Source organism: Papaver somniferum, unplaced genomic scaffold (genome assembly GCF_003573695.1).
Source record: "Papaver somniferum cultivar HN1 unplaced genomic scaffold, ASM357369v1 unplaced-scaffold_132, whole genome shotgun sequence".
In the NCBI taxonomy this organism is placed as follows: Eukaryota; Viridiplantae; Streptophyta; class Magnoliopsida; order Ranunculales; family Papaveraceae; genus Papaver; species Papaver somniferum.
The window spans coordinates 9094936-9111798 of NW_020622381.1; the positions used below are offsets into that span (position 1 = coordinate 9094936).

Sequence of the window (16863 nt, forward strand, 5' to 3'; positions counted from 1 at the left end):
AAAAAAAACATGGTAGTTTCGCCATATCTTGTGATGGAAACATCGAAAGAATCCTGATCACTTCTTTTTGTTCTTTTTACCGTTGCTAGGGTGAAATAGAGTGACTGAGATGCAAAAAAAAAAATTGAAAAAAAAAGAGTTGAAAAAAAAGAAAAAAAAAAGGAATGAGACCAGACCACCAAACCAACCGAAATAAATACAATAAAGTCGACCACTGGTACCCTTGTATATGCCAACTGAGTTGACCTAGAGTTAGGATTATCGACCACTGGTTCCCTTGTATATGCCAGTGTGTTGATATTAGTCAAGACCAGTATCTCAGTCCATTAGGATAGGTTCACCTTAGTCAACATCATCTACGTTTTTCTCTACATCCATCTTCTTAATCTATCCATGTGATTGGTTGACTCCGGTTATGATGTCCATAAACTATCTGAGTAGAGCTCTGTCACTTTATATGAATTTTAGTATGCTTGAGTGCAAACTCGTGTACAACAATTGGAATTTCGCATCAGGGTACTTCCTCCTGTAGTCAATAAGTATGCCAACCAAGGAGATTCTTTAGTGCCTTCCAAGGTTCTGCCTAGATAGCTAGGGTCTAGAGTGTAAAGGTTTTGTGGGTATATCTCTTGTAAGCCCTCCCGAGACTATAACTCGGCCACTAGGGCCACCTAGGGGTTTAAAGGCTTATTGCATACGCTAAATACAATCGACGATGCCTGCGACAGTGAGTTAGGATTTTAATTTCTAGATTTGATTTGCTCGAGGACTAGCAAATAAATAAGTTTGGGGGTATTTGATAGACACATTTATGTGTTTATTTTGGTCTCAATTATGTGTATTGATAGTGCTCGATTTTGTATTAATTTGATTATTTTATGTTTTTGTAGGTGTTTTTGGAGATATAAGCTTTTGCGGAGAAAATTGCTCGAAAAGTGGTTTTTGCGCTCGTGGGAGAAAATTACTATACGGATCCCCATTTTGGATAAGAGGCAGCCAGTTGCTAAGGGGCACCCTACGGCTAAAGACACCCACGCTTCTGATTCAGGCACCCCGGAGCAGCTGTTAAGGACACACCGGAACTGGATAAGGGGAGGTCATCCCCTACCTTTTTGAATTTCTAAATTGGCGGGAAAAGAAGTGTTTTAACGGCAGAATTTAGGGTTTGATGTTTGGGCTTTCTAGGGAGAGATTCAATCGCTGATTTCTTTGGGATATCTTTGTTAGACCCAAACAGGGTTGGTAAGGGCCTTGGATTGGATTAACTTGAACCTGATTGTCGATTTGAAGGAAACAGAGATGAAGAAGGATTATCGGGTCTGTTGTTGACTTGGGAGAGTTTTGGACGGGTTCTGCTCGTGTTGCTGACTGGTATAACCCTGTTTTGGTTAAACGGGAAAGTTATGTTGATTGGACTCGACAAATAAGGAAATGTCTTCGAGTTGGATAGAACAGGGAAGTTAGCAAATATTTTCGGAAATTCTTGTTCATTAAAAGGAAAGGTACGTGTGAAGTCAATAGAGGATATCTTCTCGAGAGATTGTACTCTCTGTTTAGAAGAATTTTAACCATATCAGAGCCGCGTGAGAATACAAGAAAGGGAAATATTGACGTAGCTTGAGGAGGAGGAAAGTGGAAGATTTCTCGGGATTTTGGACCTTGTTACGTATAAAAGTGTTGATACGAGTCCCTGGATTAGAATAGGGAGTTGGGGGACCGAACAGAGGTGATTGGGTAGCTGCAGGTGAAGTTGCAGAGAAGCTTGCTGCTGTTCCAGGGAAGAAGAAGAAGAACAATGCAAACCGCAGAAAAAGAAAGTCGCAGAAACCGTTACCTAATCTTTCAAATCCAATACCTTTGTAACAGTTTTGTAACAATTAAGTTTGAGGTCGCAACACTTCTGCTAGGGTTTCTCTGTAACAGTGGGATTTGTAACAATTATCTCTGTTACAAACTCGCTGCACTATATTATTTTTCAATAAAAACACCTTGTGAGCCATGTTTATATCTTTCGGGTGTGTTTTCGACATGAGGAGCTAAACCCCAACACTGGGATGACGGAGGAAGCCTTATTCACAATTGTTTGGTAACTATATTAGATTCTTTTTGACTTTTGCTCTTGATTCAATTGATTTATGATTTTCACTAATTAGTTGTGATTTCGTTTGATGGTGTATGCTTAGACGTAAGAGATTTTAATATACCATGCTTGTGATTTACATCTAATATTTTAGAAATATACCTTGGCAAATAAATAGAGTCCATAAAAGAGCTAGAATTGTTATGAGTCATTATATGAACCAATTGAATGCGATTAATGGTGGAAACCGAAGTCTTAGTGTCTCTCGTTATCGTGAAAATTCTGTGAATATATTTTATTTGTTTTTATTTTTAAGTCTGAAATTGAGTCCACACAAGTCCGAGTTGAACGAACTTTACTTATCATTTAAAAAACTACATCAATGGGTATATTCGTAAAAATTACTTGAAAATACTCTTTTCTCCTCCTTGCCTTAAGAATTGTGTAAACTACAATTAGAATTAGGTCATCTAATTTGGAATGGGGGAGTATATTTGTGAAAAATACTAGAACCCCCTTCTATATGGGTTCAACATATAGAAACCCCACAAAATGGATCATACATTCTCAACTCCATACTTTCAGAAAATGATATTACTAGGCCCAAAATATCAAATTTTCTTCAGATCTGGCCCATAATTAATTATCATGGATTTTGATAATGACGGTAATACCCTTTTGTATTTATACCAGAGAAATATCAGAATATATTTTCATTTCTCTATTTTCTTTCTCTCTCTTATCTGTTCTCTTTCTTTCTCGGCTCCAGCGAATTCAGATCGATGAAGAAGAAGGAAAATCGATTTGATTCAATAGATTTACATCTAATAATCAGTTAATCTACAAATCTGAATCAATTATTCAATCAATTTCATTTGAATCTAGGTATCAGCTGGTTCTAAGCTGCATTAGGTTAAGTTTTCGTTCGTTCAACTGGTTTGTTTTCTGAAGAATTTGAATCGATTTGAAGCTGATTCGAAGCTGCATCAGGTTAGATTTCCGTCATTCTTACTTTGCTTAGTTCAATTAGGTTTTGATTTTTTTTTATTGATTCTATTCATATCTGAGAAGAATAACAACCTGATTTTTCTTGAATATCATTTTCTAAGTCAGTTGAGTCATAATCTACATAATATTATCTTATAATGTCTATTTTATGAATCAACTTTCTGAATTTCAATTGCTAATACATGATGCAATTTTAATTTAGATTTTAGTCTTGAACTTGATTTCGGTGAACTGTTGGTGTCATTTGACCTGAGGCACTTTCAAAGAACGTTGTTGTTTTGGAATGTGAATCTTCCGCTGAAGGTGGTTCTTGCAAGACTCATTTGGTTGGAACTGCTCACGTTTCTCAGGTGAATTATATTCAATTACTCTAGGTTAAATTTTTGGTCATTGTTATGGTTTCATATTGTCAATAAAACTTTTGAATTTTGGACTCAAATTGTGAGGTTTTTTACTGAATTCAATATGACTTGCGAAATGCATATTCGTTTAGTTTTAATGTGATCAAATTTTTTGTCTGTGTCAATGTGACTATGTTGTTCTGGTAAGTTGATTTTGTGAAAATTTCATATTGATTCTTTTCAAGTCAGAAATATTCTTTTTAAGTCAGAAATTTTGTATGCAAGATTGGTAGTACAGGAATGGGTTTACTAAATCAAATGATATGGAAAAAGAAGACTAGAGTATATAAATGAAGAGAAAAAGTGAGATAGAGTGCCTACTGATGAGAGATGGCCATTTGTTTTTCTTTTGTTCTCAGGAATCCCGCGAAAAAGTGCAAGCTATCATCAGTCACTTGAAACCGCAGGTGCTTCTCCCTTGAAACTCACAAACACTTGTTTGATGGATGGATCATTAGCAGGTTAGATGCCTGCATTCAAATGTTTTACTTTGTTGACTTGCTCTTCAAAATTGGTACTCAACTAATATGTATGCATGAATGGTAGGTTGTATTCTTGGAGCTACGTGCGAATCGGATATCTATGTTGACCCCTCAAAAAAAATTAGAGGTTTGTGTACTTCGAGATTTATTAATATTCCAGCTTTTTGTGAGTTAGATCTGTTATAATCTAACCTCAATTGCACTTTTCAGAGAAATTCTTCAAAGAAATTTCAATCAAACCAGATCCACAATCGATTAGTAACTCAAATTTGATTTGTAGGTTGCAGAAGAAGAATAAACATGGATGAAATCGTGGAACACTCCAAAATATGGTCTCATCTTCCACTCATCTTTCATTGGACGAGCATATGCAAAGAACAAAGGCCGTATGGATCGTTATCTTGCCAACAACTGTTCTATTGCTTCTCGCATTGACTGCTTTTCGGGTAAGTTCATTGTGTTGCTGAATGCTACTAGCTTGTTTTGTCATTGTAATTTTCCTGACTCATCATTACCACTAATAAAAGAGAGAAACACCACTATATTCGGGACAAGCTCCGTGAGAAAGTCGAAGAGAGACTGGATTTCTATGACAAGGGTATTGCACCTCGCAAGAATGTTGACACGATGAAAGATGCCATTGAAAGTAATAAAGGTGAGAATGAAAGAATTCAAGAAGGCTAATTTTTGGCCTAAAATTGTTCTTTGTGTTTTGCTTGATTCTTGCTTATTTTGCATCTAATGTTTTGTTGCACGCTTCTACAGTGCAATTATTCATTCTTTAAAACACCCTTCATTCAGCTTTATAGTAATCACATTAATATGGTCTCCATTCAGCTTTATGATAATTATCGTTCATCCTTACAGTTCTCTTCGTTCAGCTTGATAATAAGCTTTATAACAATTATCTTGTTCGATCAGCTGTACTTTATTTTATTTTTCTTTATAATTAGTAATTGGAGTTTGCTCAAAGATATAGTCCGTCATCTGTTATCTAGAATGTAGAAGTGGAAACATATGTAGTGAGTTTCTGCTGAACTATAGAATGGCCACTGTCCTACTGGTCTCTATTGGTCTAGTTTGTTTCTCACTCTACATTAATGAATTCACAGATGATGAGAAAAGTGATATGGATGTAGAAGATGGAGCTTCCGCAAAGAAGAGCAGCAAGAAAAAGAAGTCAAAAGGCGATGTAGAGCCTATGGAAGAGGACAAATCAGCTGCTAAAGTAACTAATGAAGATGCTTCAGAGGAAGATATGGGGACTGAGAAGAAGAAAAAGAAAAAAGAGAAGCGCAAGTCTCAGGAGAATGGTGAGAATGTAATTGAGTCGGAGCAGAACGGAACAACCTATAGGTAAGTAAAGGAAATGGTTTGTTTAAGTAAATGTAGGACTAACTAGTGGAACTATGTTAACCAGTTTAAGTCCATAGCAAGTCCATAGTGGAAGTAGTGTATGGACAACCTTTGTAGGAACTGTTAGCTTTTGAAGTTTGACTGCCTTCATACTTTACGGGCACGCAAGCTAATTACATATAGTAGATTAGCTCCAAGACCAGATTCTGAAGTCGTGTAACTACTAGTTACACATTCCAATTGGATGTGTAACTGCGAGTTACACATGCTAATTGAATGTGTAACTGCTAGTTACATGTGCTAATTATATGTGTAAAAGTTTAAGTAAACCCGAAATGATACATAATTCAGTTTATTAATTGCATATAGGCCTGAACTAGTTGCAACTTACAGTGGTTTCGACAAATGAAATTCTTGATTTAGCAGGTTATTTTCTAGGAACACTAATCAACTACCAGATCTCATATTATCTGCTTAATTTCTCACAAATTAAAGTTTTTGGTTGTTGTCTGCATATCTTTCAATACTAACTTATCATATGATAGGTTTGTTTAACTCCCTGCCATATTATTTCATAGGTTTCTTGCATAACTTAAGTAATATGATAGTTCCATACTGGTTAATTTGGCTACGCTTTTGTTTCACATGCTACATGTACATGTAGCTTCTAGTTACACATGTTTATTGGGTGTGTAACTAATGATTACACATACTTTTTGTATGTGTAACTGCTAGTTACACATGCATAATTAGAATCAATTTTTATTTCCTCAGATGATAAATTCTCTGTCATCTCACTCTGACTCGGTTGATTGCATTGGTCTTCCCCCCATGTATTATTATTATCTCGATTACCTGCACTGAAACTGAAAATCCATAAATGCTTCTTCACTAGGAATAAACATGCAAGTCCATGGAGGTGCATCAGCGTTAGTTGTGCCAATTTCTCAGTTATATTTTGTTAGCTATCATATTCAATTTTTTTCAGATCATTTTTCGAACTGTGATAACTGTATTTCCCTAAACCAGAGTTCACTTCATATCGAGTTTAAACTTTGAACCACTAATCTGATATGAAATGGTTGCTTAAGCTAACTGTTTTTTATAATCTGCAATTAGTTGTAAACCGTAAGAGTATTATAAAACTGTTGATAAAGTGATGAGCTTTGTGAAACATGTTCAAGCGAGTCTAGATCTATTTAACGAACAAACAAAAACTGTCTGCTAAAAGTCAAGTTTCTTAATATCTTATCCTGTAGAAATCCTCATTATTTATCTTTTGTTTGTAGCCACCACCCGTTGGATGCAGCCAGTGGCCTTGATCAGAAACTCATTATGTGGGACCTGGAACGCTCAACTGCACGCTGCTCATGTGATCATGAGGTAAGGCTAGATAGGCATTGGCTAAGAAACTTCCAAGATTCTGTTTTTGATTACTTTTTAGGTATCAAGTGGTCATGGAAATGATCCTTTACCTGTTTACCTTTTAATTCTTTGAGACGAAGTTAATGTGCTCGCTTTGTTAAAAGCAATTTCCTTCATTATTTGAGATTGTTGCAAATCTCAAAAATCTATCTGATTTAACTGGTTTTTATTTTCCATCAGACTAGGGCACTTTCTTCTTTTGCTCTGATATACAGATTCCACTTCTTTTGCTCTGATATACATGTCATATGCATGTGTAACTGCGATATACACAAACTTTATGGATGTGTAACTGCTGATTACACATGCATATTGTATGTGTAACTATTGCATACACATATATTTTTATAGTCACCGAGATTTGAAGGTTCCACCAATTTCCCTTCAGTTTCAATGTTTGGAGTTTTAGAACATTTTTGTTGCTTATGTTGTGTTGCTAGTGAATTTATTTGGTATACGTATTCATGGATTTTTTCAGCCTGAAAATTTGCTTTTAGATTCATATGGTATGGAACTTTGAATGTGTGACTTTCAACTACACTAGTCATTTCATGTGTAACTGTTAGTTACACTAACAAAATGCATGTGTAACTGCTAGTTCATTTCTATCAACATTAAGCAATATTTGTTTTTCTCCTAATATTGAACAATATTTGTTTGCATTTTCGTGTTGGCATTGGTTCATATGTCTGACATTAAGCATTCTTATGGACTATTTTTTGTTGTTCTCCTAAATATTGAACAATATTCTTTCACATTTTTTCTTTTGACACTGGTTCATGTTTGTTTGTTGTTATATTTCAGGTTTCCGAAAACTTCATAAAAGTTGATTGCTTATTTGTGGTACCGGTCTCGCTGGAATTGGAGTTGACGCTAAATACACAAGTCAAATGCATGTGTAACTCTCGGTTACACTAGATAGATGCATATGTAATTCTCAATTACACTAGACAGATGCATGTGTAACTTCTAGTTACACATACTAAGAAATTATTGTAAATGAGTGTTAAAGTAATACATGCCTTTTTTGTATGCATTATTTTTTATGTCTATTTTTTTTAATGTGTAACTTCTAATTACACATGCCATACAGATGTGTAACTTCTGGATACACATGGCATATGCATGTGTAACTTCTTTTTACACATTCACACTATACTTTAATAATTTTGGGCCTAAATTTAATAATTTTGGGCTTAAATTTAAATTTTATTTAATTTGGGGCTTGACAATATATAAAAGGGCATGAATGTCTTTTAATAACTCAGACCTAGATTTAAGCTTCTTTTAATTAAGGGCCTCATATTATGGGTTATCCATGGTTTGGGCCTTAGCCTAATTTTTCCTATTCTAAATAATTACCTCACAAACCCGAACAAATACAAATTACCTCACAAACCCGAACAAATACAATGAGTATCATTTTTATCAGGTAAATCAACACACAATCACTGTACACATGGAAAAAAAAATAACTACTCTTTATTTATCTTTATGAAATATAGGAACCAATATATAATGGGCGGTTGTTCTTCGGTATATTTGAGTATACGTTCGAACCTGTTCATGGGGAGGAGCAACTCAGAAACACAACATCTTAACCCAAGCCCAACCTTCTACTCTTTCTTCTTCTTCTTCTGGGTGGTCATCTACTTTCTCAACGAAGTGATAGTCATCGTAAGAAGTTTGTATGCTGACATCCGCATCAGGTACATAATTTTTATTTAGTTCTTGTATAATGATTTTTGCACCATCTACATATCTTCTAATTACTTCTCCGGCTGAGACAATGTCTTTCACTAGACCTACACCTTGTCCTGCTAACATCACCATATCGGCTAGCTTACCGACTGTAGTAGGATTTGCAACTTGACCCGCAAATCGCCGAAGAATTATTTCCTGTATCACAACATTAACCAGTACACCAATTAACATCCACTTTTTTACTTTTTTTTTTCTTTTTTTTTTTAATTTATGTACTTTTTAATCTCTTTTTTTAGAACTGGTATTATTATATTTATCTATTTCCCCCACTATGGGATGGACAAATCACCAAAATACAGTCAGATTAATAAATTTATGGATTTGAAATCGAAACACAACATTTATCGGGCGATAAATTCTTGCTCGCAAGATTAATATTTTGTGGCTCATTAGTTTTTTTCCCTACTTTATCTCATTTTATATTATGGGCAGTTTGTAATTATTATTAAAATGAATTATCGGTCCATATTCCATTATGGCTGCTCATAAGAGCATTTTCAATAAAGGATGAAAATTTTATTTTTTATTGACACATAGAATTTTAGACCCCCATTTAACAAAACCCAACTCCAATAGTTAGGTCCTAAAAATTAGGAGGGATGAAATATTAAATATGGAGGCGTTAAAGAAAGTCTTAACTACACCTTTAAATGCACCTCCGCGTCATTAATTTTATTTAAATGGAAGGTATAACCTTAACTACTGGAGATAGTCTTAAGACAAAGGTCTTATTTGGACCGAAGTATGAAAACCTCCCATAAATGGAGGTCTAACAATGACCTCCACATATGATTTTTTCGACCCCTATTGGAGATGCTCTAATGATTTATGTATTAAATTAAACATGATTATTAATTTCAAGAAATATATTCAAAAGTTGTTTTAAAATAAACACTGTTTTTTAACAAAATTGAGTCCAGTTTTTTTTTTTTAATATCTTTTCTAAACTTACCGAGAGAGACAAAACACAATGCCGAAAAGAAAAACCCTACATCACTACTTTGAGTTCTACGCTAATCAATTTTTTTGATAATACATTTTCTATATATGTTATTACCTTTTTGTTTTTTAAGTGAAATTAAAAGTGTGAGGCTTCAATACCTTAATTAGTTGCGTGCCAAAGTTCTAAAATTTGATGTTAACATAATAGAAAACCAGTTTGTCCATCTATTATGTTAAAATTCTTATGAAGGGCTTGGCAAAATTCTTATTTTATCGTTACCACTTACCATAGGATTACATTATATTGACAATTATTTTAGTGACACGTTACCATATCTTTGTTATCCAAAAGATGATTGTGACATTAGTTTGGTTAAAAAATTTACACATAAAAATCTGGCTAGAATATGTTTAACACAAAATTGGTTAAAAAGATTAAAATCAACAATTTCTGAGTGAAAAAGACATGTAAAATTTGATACTGTTTAAATGGACGAGAATGTAAAAATAGCCGTATGTAAACAGTTTCATCCTACCCATTTTCAAATACTTTTTCTTATTTTTAATTACACCAGGATGCACCTAGTTTCATCCTCGCTCTTTGTTAAGTTTAAGCCAGGATGAATCCAGTTCATTCTTGCTATTTTTTGGTGTCCATTTCATCCATACTAATTTTTACTCGTCCATTATAACCATGTTTTACAAATATTTGAACAAACAACCCATTTTCCGTATGTTTAACCATAACATTGGAAATATGCTCTTACCGATTACCGATCTTGGATCATCTGCGTGAAGTGGTTAGGAACAAACTTGGATAGTGTTCACTTTTAGCCATTCCTATCCAATTCTGGTATGTGAGTGTGCTTTATCTAGAACTCTGTTTGAGGGTTTACTGAAAACTTTTGTGTACAACTTTTGGATTCAACTATCTAGGATGGTAAGTATGGATTATCTTAGAGAAAGTAAGTTACTAAGCTACCCTTAAAAAATTGAAAAACATAATGTAATCTAATATATTTCCAATTCCAAAATTAAATAAAATAAAAGCACTATCCATATGGACAATCTCATATGGACACTATCCATACAAGATTAAACTAGTTTTTCTTTAGAGTCCAAATAACAATAAATTTGAACCAAATATTTTGATGATATGTTCATTTTATTAAACTCTACTCCTTCCGTACCTATCCCTCCGTACCTATTATATAGGCGGAATTTTGATTTTTATTTGTCCCACTAGATAGACGGAACCTATTTCTAAGATGAATTTTCTCCCATATAACCTTATTTATTGTGCATGGAAAACTGTAATGGGAACAGGACAAAGGGTAAAATAAGAAAAGGTATGAAATGTTATGAATCCAAAGCAATTTTCTTAATCTAAAGAGAATTGTCCCTCTCCGCCTATATAAGTGGTACGGAGGGAGTAGATTTCTACCGAAAATGAGCACAATCCGAGAAATATGACACCACTATCTATCTGTCACTTTAAAAAGTAACAGTCGAAATTAAAATTGGCAGATGGCGAGGTTTGGTATATCGGATTGTGCTCATTATTTGTAGGAATAAAGAGTTTAACAAAAAGAACTATCATCAAAATATTGGGTTCAAATTCATTATTAATTGGACTCTAAAGAAAAATTGGTTTAATCTTGTATGAATAGTGTCCATATAAGATTGTCCATGAATCCTCCCTCTTTATGCATAGGTTTTTGGTTGATTAATTTAGTTTGAATCCGTTTTACTTATTTATTTATTTTGTAGTTTAGTGTTGGGTTCGACATGGATCTATTTTTTTTCCGTTCTAGAAACCTACCACGAGGCAGCTAACTTGCCGAATAGTCTTCCTTTTGGCACATTCATTCAAATGAGCAAGTGTTTGGTTGAGTTCCAGGGGAAAGGCATCTTCACTCTACCAATATACAGTAACACCAAATTGTCTATTTTGCTACTCTTTCATTTTAAATGAGAATCATCAACCCCATAGTCTTTGCTCTAAATATTTAGTTGCCAAAACGAATGGGTCTGCTTAACTCTGCCTACAGTTATTTGTAGGGACGATGACAAACTTGAAAGTTCCACCTTGTTTAAAGAGATTTCGTATAATAAATTTTCTGCTAACAAAATTTGAAATCATATTTAAAATTCTGACAATACTAAATTGAGCAGAATCATAAATCGGCAAGAAAATCTTACTTCAGATTATATAATTGATTTTCCGATGATAGGTTGAGATTCAAAAACTTACTTCAGAATATATAATTGATTTTCCGATGATAGGTTGAGATTCATCGTTCTCAATTGAATCTGCTGAGTTACGCCATTTTTGATGAAAGGGTGTATTCAAACATCTTACATGTGCTCTCCAAGTAAAACGTCCATACAAATCAGTGCGGTCTGTTTGATCTTCATTATAATGTAGTAACTGTTGTTTGTAGTATTCATTTGCATATGCCTCGTGTGTAGCTATGAACCTTAGAATATAATGCAACAAATAAACCCTTAATAGTTGTACACAAGCGTTGGAAAAGTCTGTTGAGGATGTTAGATACTGGCCACACATACCTTGTACCCACACAAATACCCTGCGCACCGAGTGCTAGAGCAGCAACGTAACCCCGAGCATCGCTAATCGAACCGGCTGCAACCACAGGAATTCTTCTATCCCCGACAACATCAATTATTCTCGGTACCAATGCCACCAGTGAAACCTGCATGGATATGCAATCAAATTTGAGTTGTTAAAATCAATCGGATGATGATCTCAAATCAAGTAAGGAAAAGATCAAGAATCGAAAATGATCTATCTACCGGGAAAAAATCTCAAAATATATCTCGACTAGAAGAGAGAATAGGACTCACTTTACATATTCTCAATCTTAAATTCTTAATGGTAAATAGCTGTGTAACTGCCTTTGATTTCCTCTCTGAGATATTTCACGGATTAAACAGGGTATGTGCAGAATCATTGATCGAGAATATGATTATTTGTTCAAAAATTCTAAAGGAGCCGAGGAAAAAACTACAAAAAAAAGACCGTCTCCTCACATTCATTCAATTGGTGGTCCCCTGCTAATCCCAAAAAACACGAGTCCCAACATGAATGTGACGGGGCGATTTTTTTCGTTATTTTTTCCACGGTTCATTGAGAACTACAGTTACTTGTTCTTTGAATCTTCTAAGTAGCAGACGGCAGTCCGGTATCTTATCCATGTATGTGGGGTAGGACCTATGGGTGGTGCTAGACTGACATTTATCCGTCAAATATTCCGCGTGAGATCCAATGGTGGACATGCAAATGACCTTAACATTGTGATGAGAGATTCTAAGCAAGGTTTGAAAAACGGGTCACACCTTAGGTCACGGAGATTGGGTGTGACTGTTATACCATGCTCTGTTGGATGTGAACACGTTTCGGGAAAAAACATGTTATTCAGGAAAAAAAGCGCGTTTTTTATATGTTATTTTAAAATAACGGACGTTATAACAGTTAAATATTTTTTATAAAAAAGAATTATGATTTGAAATTCCTATCTAATAGTTATAACATGCGTGAAAACAGTTATAACGGGTCTAATGACGCTGTTATGACATTTTTTATATATTGTTACTTTATTCTTTTATTTTCAAAAAAATTATTGTAATTTTTTATTTTTTAATTTAAAAAAGAAAAATTGTAAAAAAGAAAACTTAAATTCTTTTTCTATAAAAACGGTTATAACTGACGTGAAAACGGAAAAAATGATCTAAAAAACTTACTTTAAAATGTTATTTAGAAGCAAAAAAACGTAAAATTCAATTTTAGATGAAAACGGAAAATCAGTCCTAAAAAACTATCGTTATTTCCTATTTATCGGTTTTATATAGGCACGAGTTCGGGAACCCTCACAGTCACGGTATATGAATGTGACTGTTATAACGGCCGTTTTTCAGAAAAGACGGGTGTTTTTCAAACCTTGATTCTAAGTGAGTCCCACCCTATGTCTCATAGTTTTTTTTTGTTGGGGACAAATATCTTGATAAATCTAGCATTTCCGATTTGATTTATCATCATGTCTAGGATATTTTTCTAAGTTCTACTGCTAGCACTCTTGCATAGAGAAGCATCCACTTATGCAGTTAATAAAAAAAAGCACCCTGCAATTAATCCACAGGGGGCTGTGGTTTTGTTACTTAACTGTACCAGCAATATGGCCACCAGCCTCGACGCCTTGAGCTATAATACAATCAACTCCAGCAGCTATTGCTCTTTCTGCTGCCTTCACAGATCCCACCTAAAATTGATTATTAACCAAGTACATTAATTACTTAATTATTTTTAAGTATTATTTTCCGAAACGAAATCTTAAAGAGTTAATTAGTAATTGGGTTGTAGATTTTGGTATGTCTTTGTGTTTGGGTCCTAAGTTTGTCCGTTTTAGTATTTGGGTCGTTGACCCGTTAGTCAACTAGGTGGATTGGGCAAGGCGTTAGGTTAATTAACATCCGTCGTTAAAATTAAATTTATCCAGCTGGAAAAAAAAAAGAGAGAAGACTACTAGATGATCTATTTTTTTTCATCAGCACAAATGACAAATCCATTCACAATCAATAACACTTAGGGGTCGTCATCAAAATCAAATCACTAATTAGGCAGAGCAGAGGATTGGCGAAGAGTTGGAGTTGAACGTGTTTGAAATACTAATCCAGAAAGAATTAAAACTAATGATATAGGTAATAGTGGTCTTCAATGGCGTTGTGAAAATGGGAAAGGTACAATTTCAGTGAGGAATAAAAATCAAGCTGAATCCCGGTCTTATCTTCGATACTCGATTCTAAAATAAAATAAAAAATCAAATTGAATCCAACACTCACAACAACCCTACCACTGATTCATCAATATCGTCACTAACACCATCAAGCAAATGAAAAGTATAAAGGAAAAGAGTGCCCTGATTTAACCGCAATCTCACCTAATGATATCCCCCAATTCTCTGCACCAAAACCATCAACCTACTTTGCGCAAGAACAGAAAAATTCTTCATCAGAACCATTATAAACTTTCAAATCATTTTCATATAATTCCCTAAATTCAGATGATGGTGGAAAGGGTTCCATTTGTGAATCTTAAAATACCCATTACAGAGCTACTCCTCCTTCGTCGCTGCCACCACCGTCAACTCCATTACCAATATCTCATCATCACAGCCGCCATCATCTCAGTTCGAGAAGACCCCCAAATCGAGTTTGAGAGCAGTAATCAATTTGTTAAAACCAAAATCGCAAAGCTAACTAACAATTTAACTTTGAGTTTTCAGATTGTGTAGCACCGATCCGCAACTAACTTTGATTAAAAAGAAAAATGATGATTAAAGCCGTGGTGCTTTTTTTTAACGGATAAATTTAATTTCACTTCTAGACGTTAATATTATAACGGATTGACCAGTTGACTAACGGATCAACGACCCAAATACTAAAATGGATAAACTTAGGACCCAAACTCAAAGGCATACCAAAAACTACGGCCCAAACACTAATTAACTCTTAAACAAACTCAATCTTAAACCTTTAGAATTGAATTCGTAAAACAGAGGTTACCAGAAGAATTTAATTAAACATTTTCAATGCTACCAACTAAAGTACACTAAACATGGACGCAAAAAAAAAAAGATTTCGTATGAATTAGTCTCTAATTTATCGATAGAAATGGTTAAATTAGTAAAATAAAAATAAAAAACAAAGCATGTGTTAAATGAGTAATGATACCTGGTGGATGACTTTGACACCATGTTTATGAGCTTCATCAACCATTTCTTTTGGAAAATCACCCCAATATACTTCCATGCATGCCAACTTCTCATCGAATATTGCTTTGATTGTTCTCACTTGATTGAATTCCAATAATATTCCTGCTCCAAATGGCTTCTTTGTCATCTTTCTAGTATCTTTTATTGCTTTCACCATCATCTCATACCCATTCTACACAGCAACAAAAAAGAATCAAAGTAAGAAACCTCATCTAATCCAATTTTTAATATATGTTTAGATGATAGAAATAGAGAAAGATAGTTGAATTTCATCCTACAACAGGGCTAGCGATGAGACCGATCCCCCCAGCGTTGGCAACAGCAGCTACGAGCTCAGGTCCGGAGACGTCCGCACCCATGGGTGCTAAGATGATTCCATTTTCAAACCCAAGAATCCCTCCAAATTTCATCCTCTCAAGATTCTTCTATTTTCTCTCTAGCTATGATTAACAAGAAGATTTCTCACTTTCCTAGTAAGATTTCTCTCTAGCTATCTTCTTTCTTTGATCAGTGGATATCATTAAAGATCTTCTGTCGCGAAAGGAGACAGTTTCTTTTTATGTGTCTGAAATTAGTTTGTTTTAGTTCTCTTCTTGGAAAAGTCAGATCTTAAGAAAAGGTCATTTGAAGTGAGACTCTTGTAAGGTGGCGGGTACGACGAGCACGTGGGCAGTGGCTTCTTATACCACGTGATTTAGTGCTTACCCAAAAGGAAGTGATGTGCCTCCGACAAGAAAACTGTTCTAGGAATGGCCAAATTTGCTTACTCCGACCGCATTTTTTTTATCCTCTTAGAGGGCAACACGGGGGAACTAATATACTTGGCTAGATTGGGTATACCCAGATTAATTGGGGGTATACCCTGTAGGATAAAATAGTGTCATTGGAAAGTGAAACTCAAAACCCGTTGGCCACTTATTTTTGAAAATGGTTAATCTATTCTCGTTTAATTAACATTAATAAATTTGTATAGGTTAATTGATTGAGTTAATTGCTTAAAATTCTGAAAATATGGTTTATTTAGATTGAAATCACGGATTGTGTGGGAAATTTTTTGAGAAAAAAAATAAATTGTTTTGGGATTCTTTTTTGTAACGAAAATGAAACTCATTACCCAAACAAGCAAAGGCGCTGAGTGATTTCATACTCCAAATTACAGAGGAAATTCACATTTTGAGAAATAAAAGTATGAAAAGTCGGTAGGATCGACAAAACTGAAAGATAACGACCACCAATCACAATATGCTTAGATGCCAAGGACGATAATAATATTAATGACGACCAAAACATAATCGTCAAGGTCGAAAATTCTCAAAAATGACGGCTAATAACAAGTCGGCACCTTAGAGAAAAAAGAGTAACGACTAATGACCAATACCAACACAGGAAAAACCAAGTTTGGGGGGTTGGGGTGGGAGTTGGTGGTTATTAGTCGGCAAAGTACCATTCTAAAATGATGCCGACTATTAACATAGCGGTTCACTAGAAAAACAAGATTTCCACAACATTAATCGGCACATAAACCCAAACGACTTATGATGTAGTCGGCAAAGTTTTAGGTTGAATACCTTGACGACCCTATAAGTGTCATTTCCAGAAGTAGGAAATACCAT

General features: G+C 34.6%; 2 protein-coding genes across 4 annotated transcripts; one reads left to right on the forward strand and one right to left on the reverse strand.

Moving 5' to 3' along the window:
- The first annotated feature begins 2822 nt into the window (after positions 1 to 2822).
- On the forward strand, positions 2823 to 7798 carry LOC113333380. 2 transcript variants are annotated; one of them, XM_026579892.1, is made up of 9 exons: positions 2823 to 3070; positions 3291 to 3438; positions 3849 to 3950; positions 4036 to 4098; positions 4252 to 4417; positions 4499 to 4626; positions 5084 to 5327; positions 6617 to 6710; positions 7557 to 7798. In XM_026579892.1, exons 6-9 carry the CDS (start codon positions 4599 to 4601, stop codon positions 7668 to 7670), a joined length of 480 nt encoding a protein of 159 aa, XP_026435677.1. In that variant the 5' UTR covers positions 2823 to 3070; positions 3291 to 3438; positions 3849 to 3950; positions 4036 to 4098; positions 4252 to 4417; positions 4499 to 4598; the 3' UTR covers positions 7671 to 7798. The 2 variants fall into 2 exon arrangements, with proteins under 2 accessions (XP_026435677.1, XP_026435678.1); XM_026579893.1 differs by having other exon boundaries at positions 3849 to 3896.
- Positions 7799 to 8107: 309 nt separating this feature from the next.
- On the reverse strand, positions 8108 to 15846 carry LOC113332960 (nitronate monooxygenase-like). Of its 2 annotated transcripts, XM_026579453.1 has the most exons (6): positions 15529 to 15846; positions 15210 to 15422; positions 13643 to 13738; positions 12030 to 12175; positions 11713 to 11938; positions 8108 to 8651 (listed from the first exon to the last, which is right to left on the reverse strand). In XM_026579453.1, the coding sequence occupies exons 1-6, from the start codon at positions 15658 to 15660 to the stop codon at positions 8334 to 8336; spliced, it is 1131 nt and encodes a 376-aa protein (XP_026435238.1). In that variant the 5' UTR covers positions 15661 to 15846; the 3' UTR covers positions 8108 to 8333. The 2 variants fall into 2 exon arrangements, with proteins under 2 accessions (XP_026435238.1, XP_026435239.1); XM_026579454.1 differs by lacking the exon at positions 13643 to 13738.
- Positions 15847 to 16863: the final 1017 nt, after the last annotated feature.

Coding starts and splice junctions, on each gene's coding strand:
- LOC113332960 (XM_026579453.1), bottom strand. CDS start 15,660: ATGAAATTTGGAGGGATTCTTGGGTTTGAAAATGGAATCATCTTAGCA. Junction 15,423..15,528: donor GTCTCATCGCTAGCCCTGTT/GTAGGATGAAAT, acceptor GTTGCTGTGTAG/AATGGGTATGAGATGATGGT. Junction 11,939..12,029: donor GGTATTTGTGTGGGTACAAG/GTATGTGTGGCC, acceptor TTATATTCTAAG/GTTCATAGCTACACACGAGG.
- LOC113333380 (XM_026579892.1), top strand. CDS start 4,599: ATGAAAGATGCCATTGAAAGTAATAAAG. Junction 4,627..5,083: donor TGCCATTGAAAGTAATAAAG/GTGAGAATGAAA, acceptor ATGAATTCACAG/ATGATGAGAAAAGTGATATG. Junction 6,711..7,556: donor GCTGCTCATGTGATCATGAG/GTAAGGCTAGAT, acceptor GTTATATTTCAG/GTTTCCGAAAACTTCATAAA.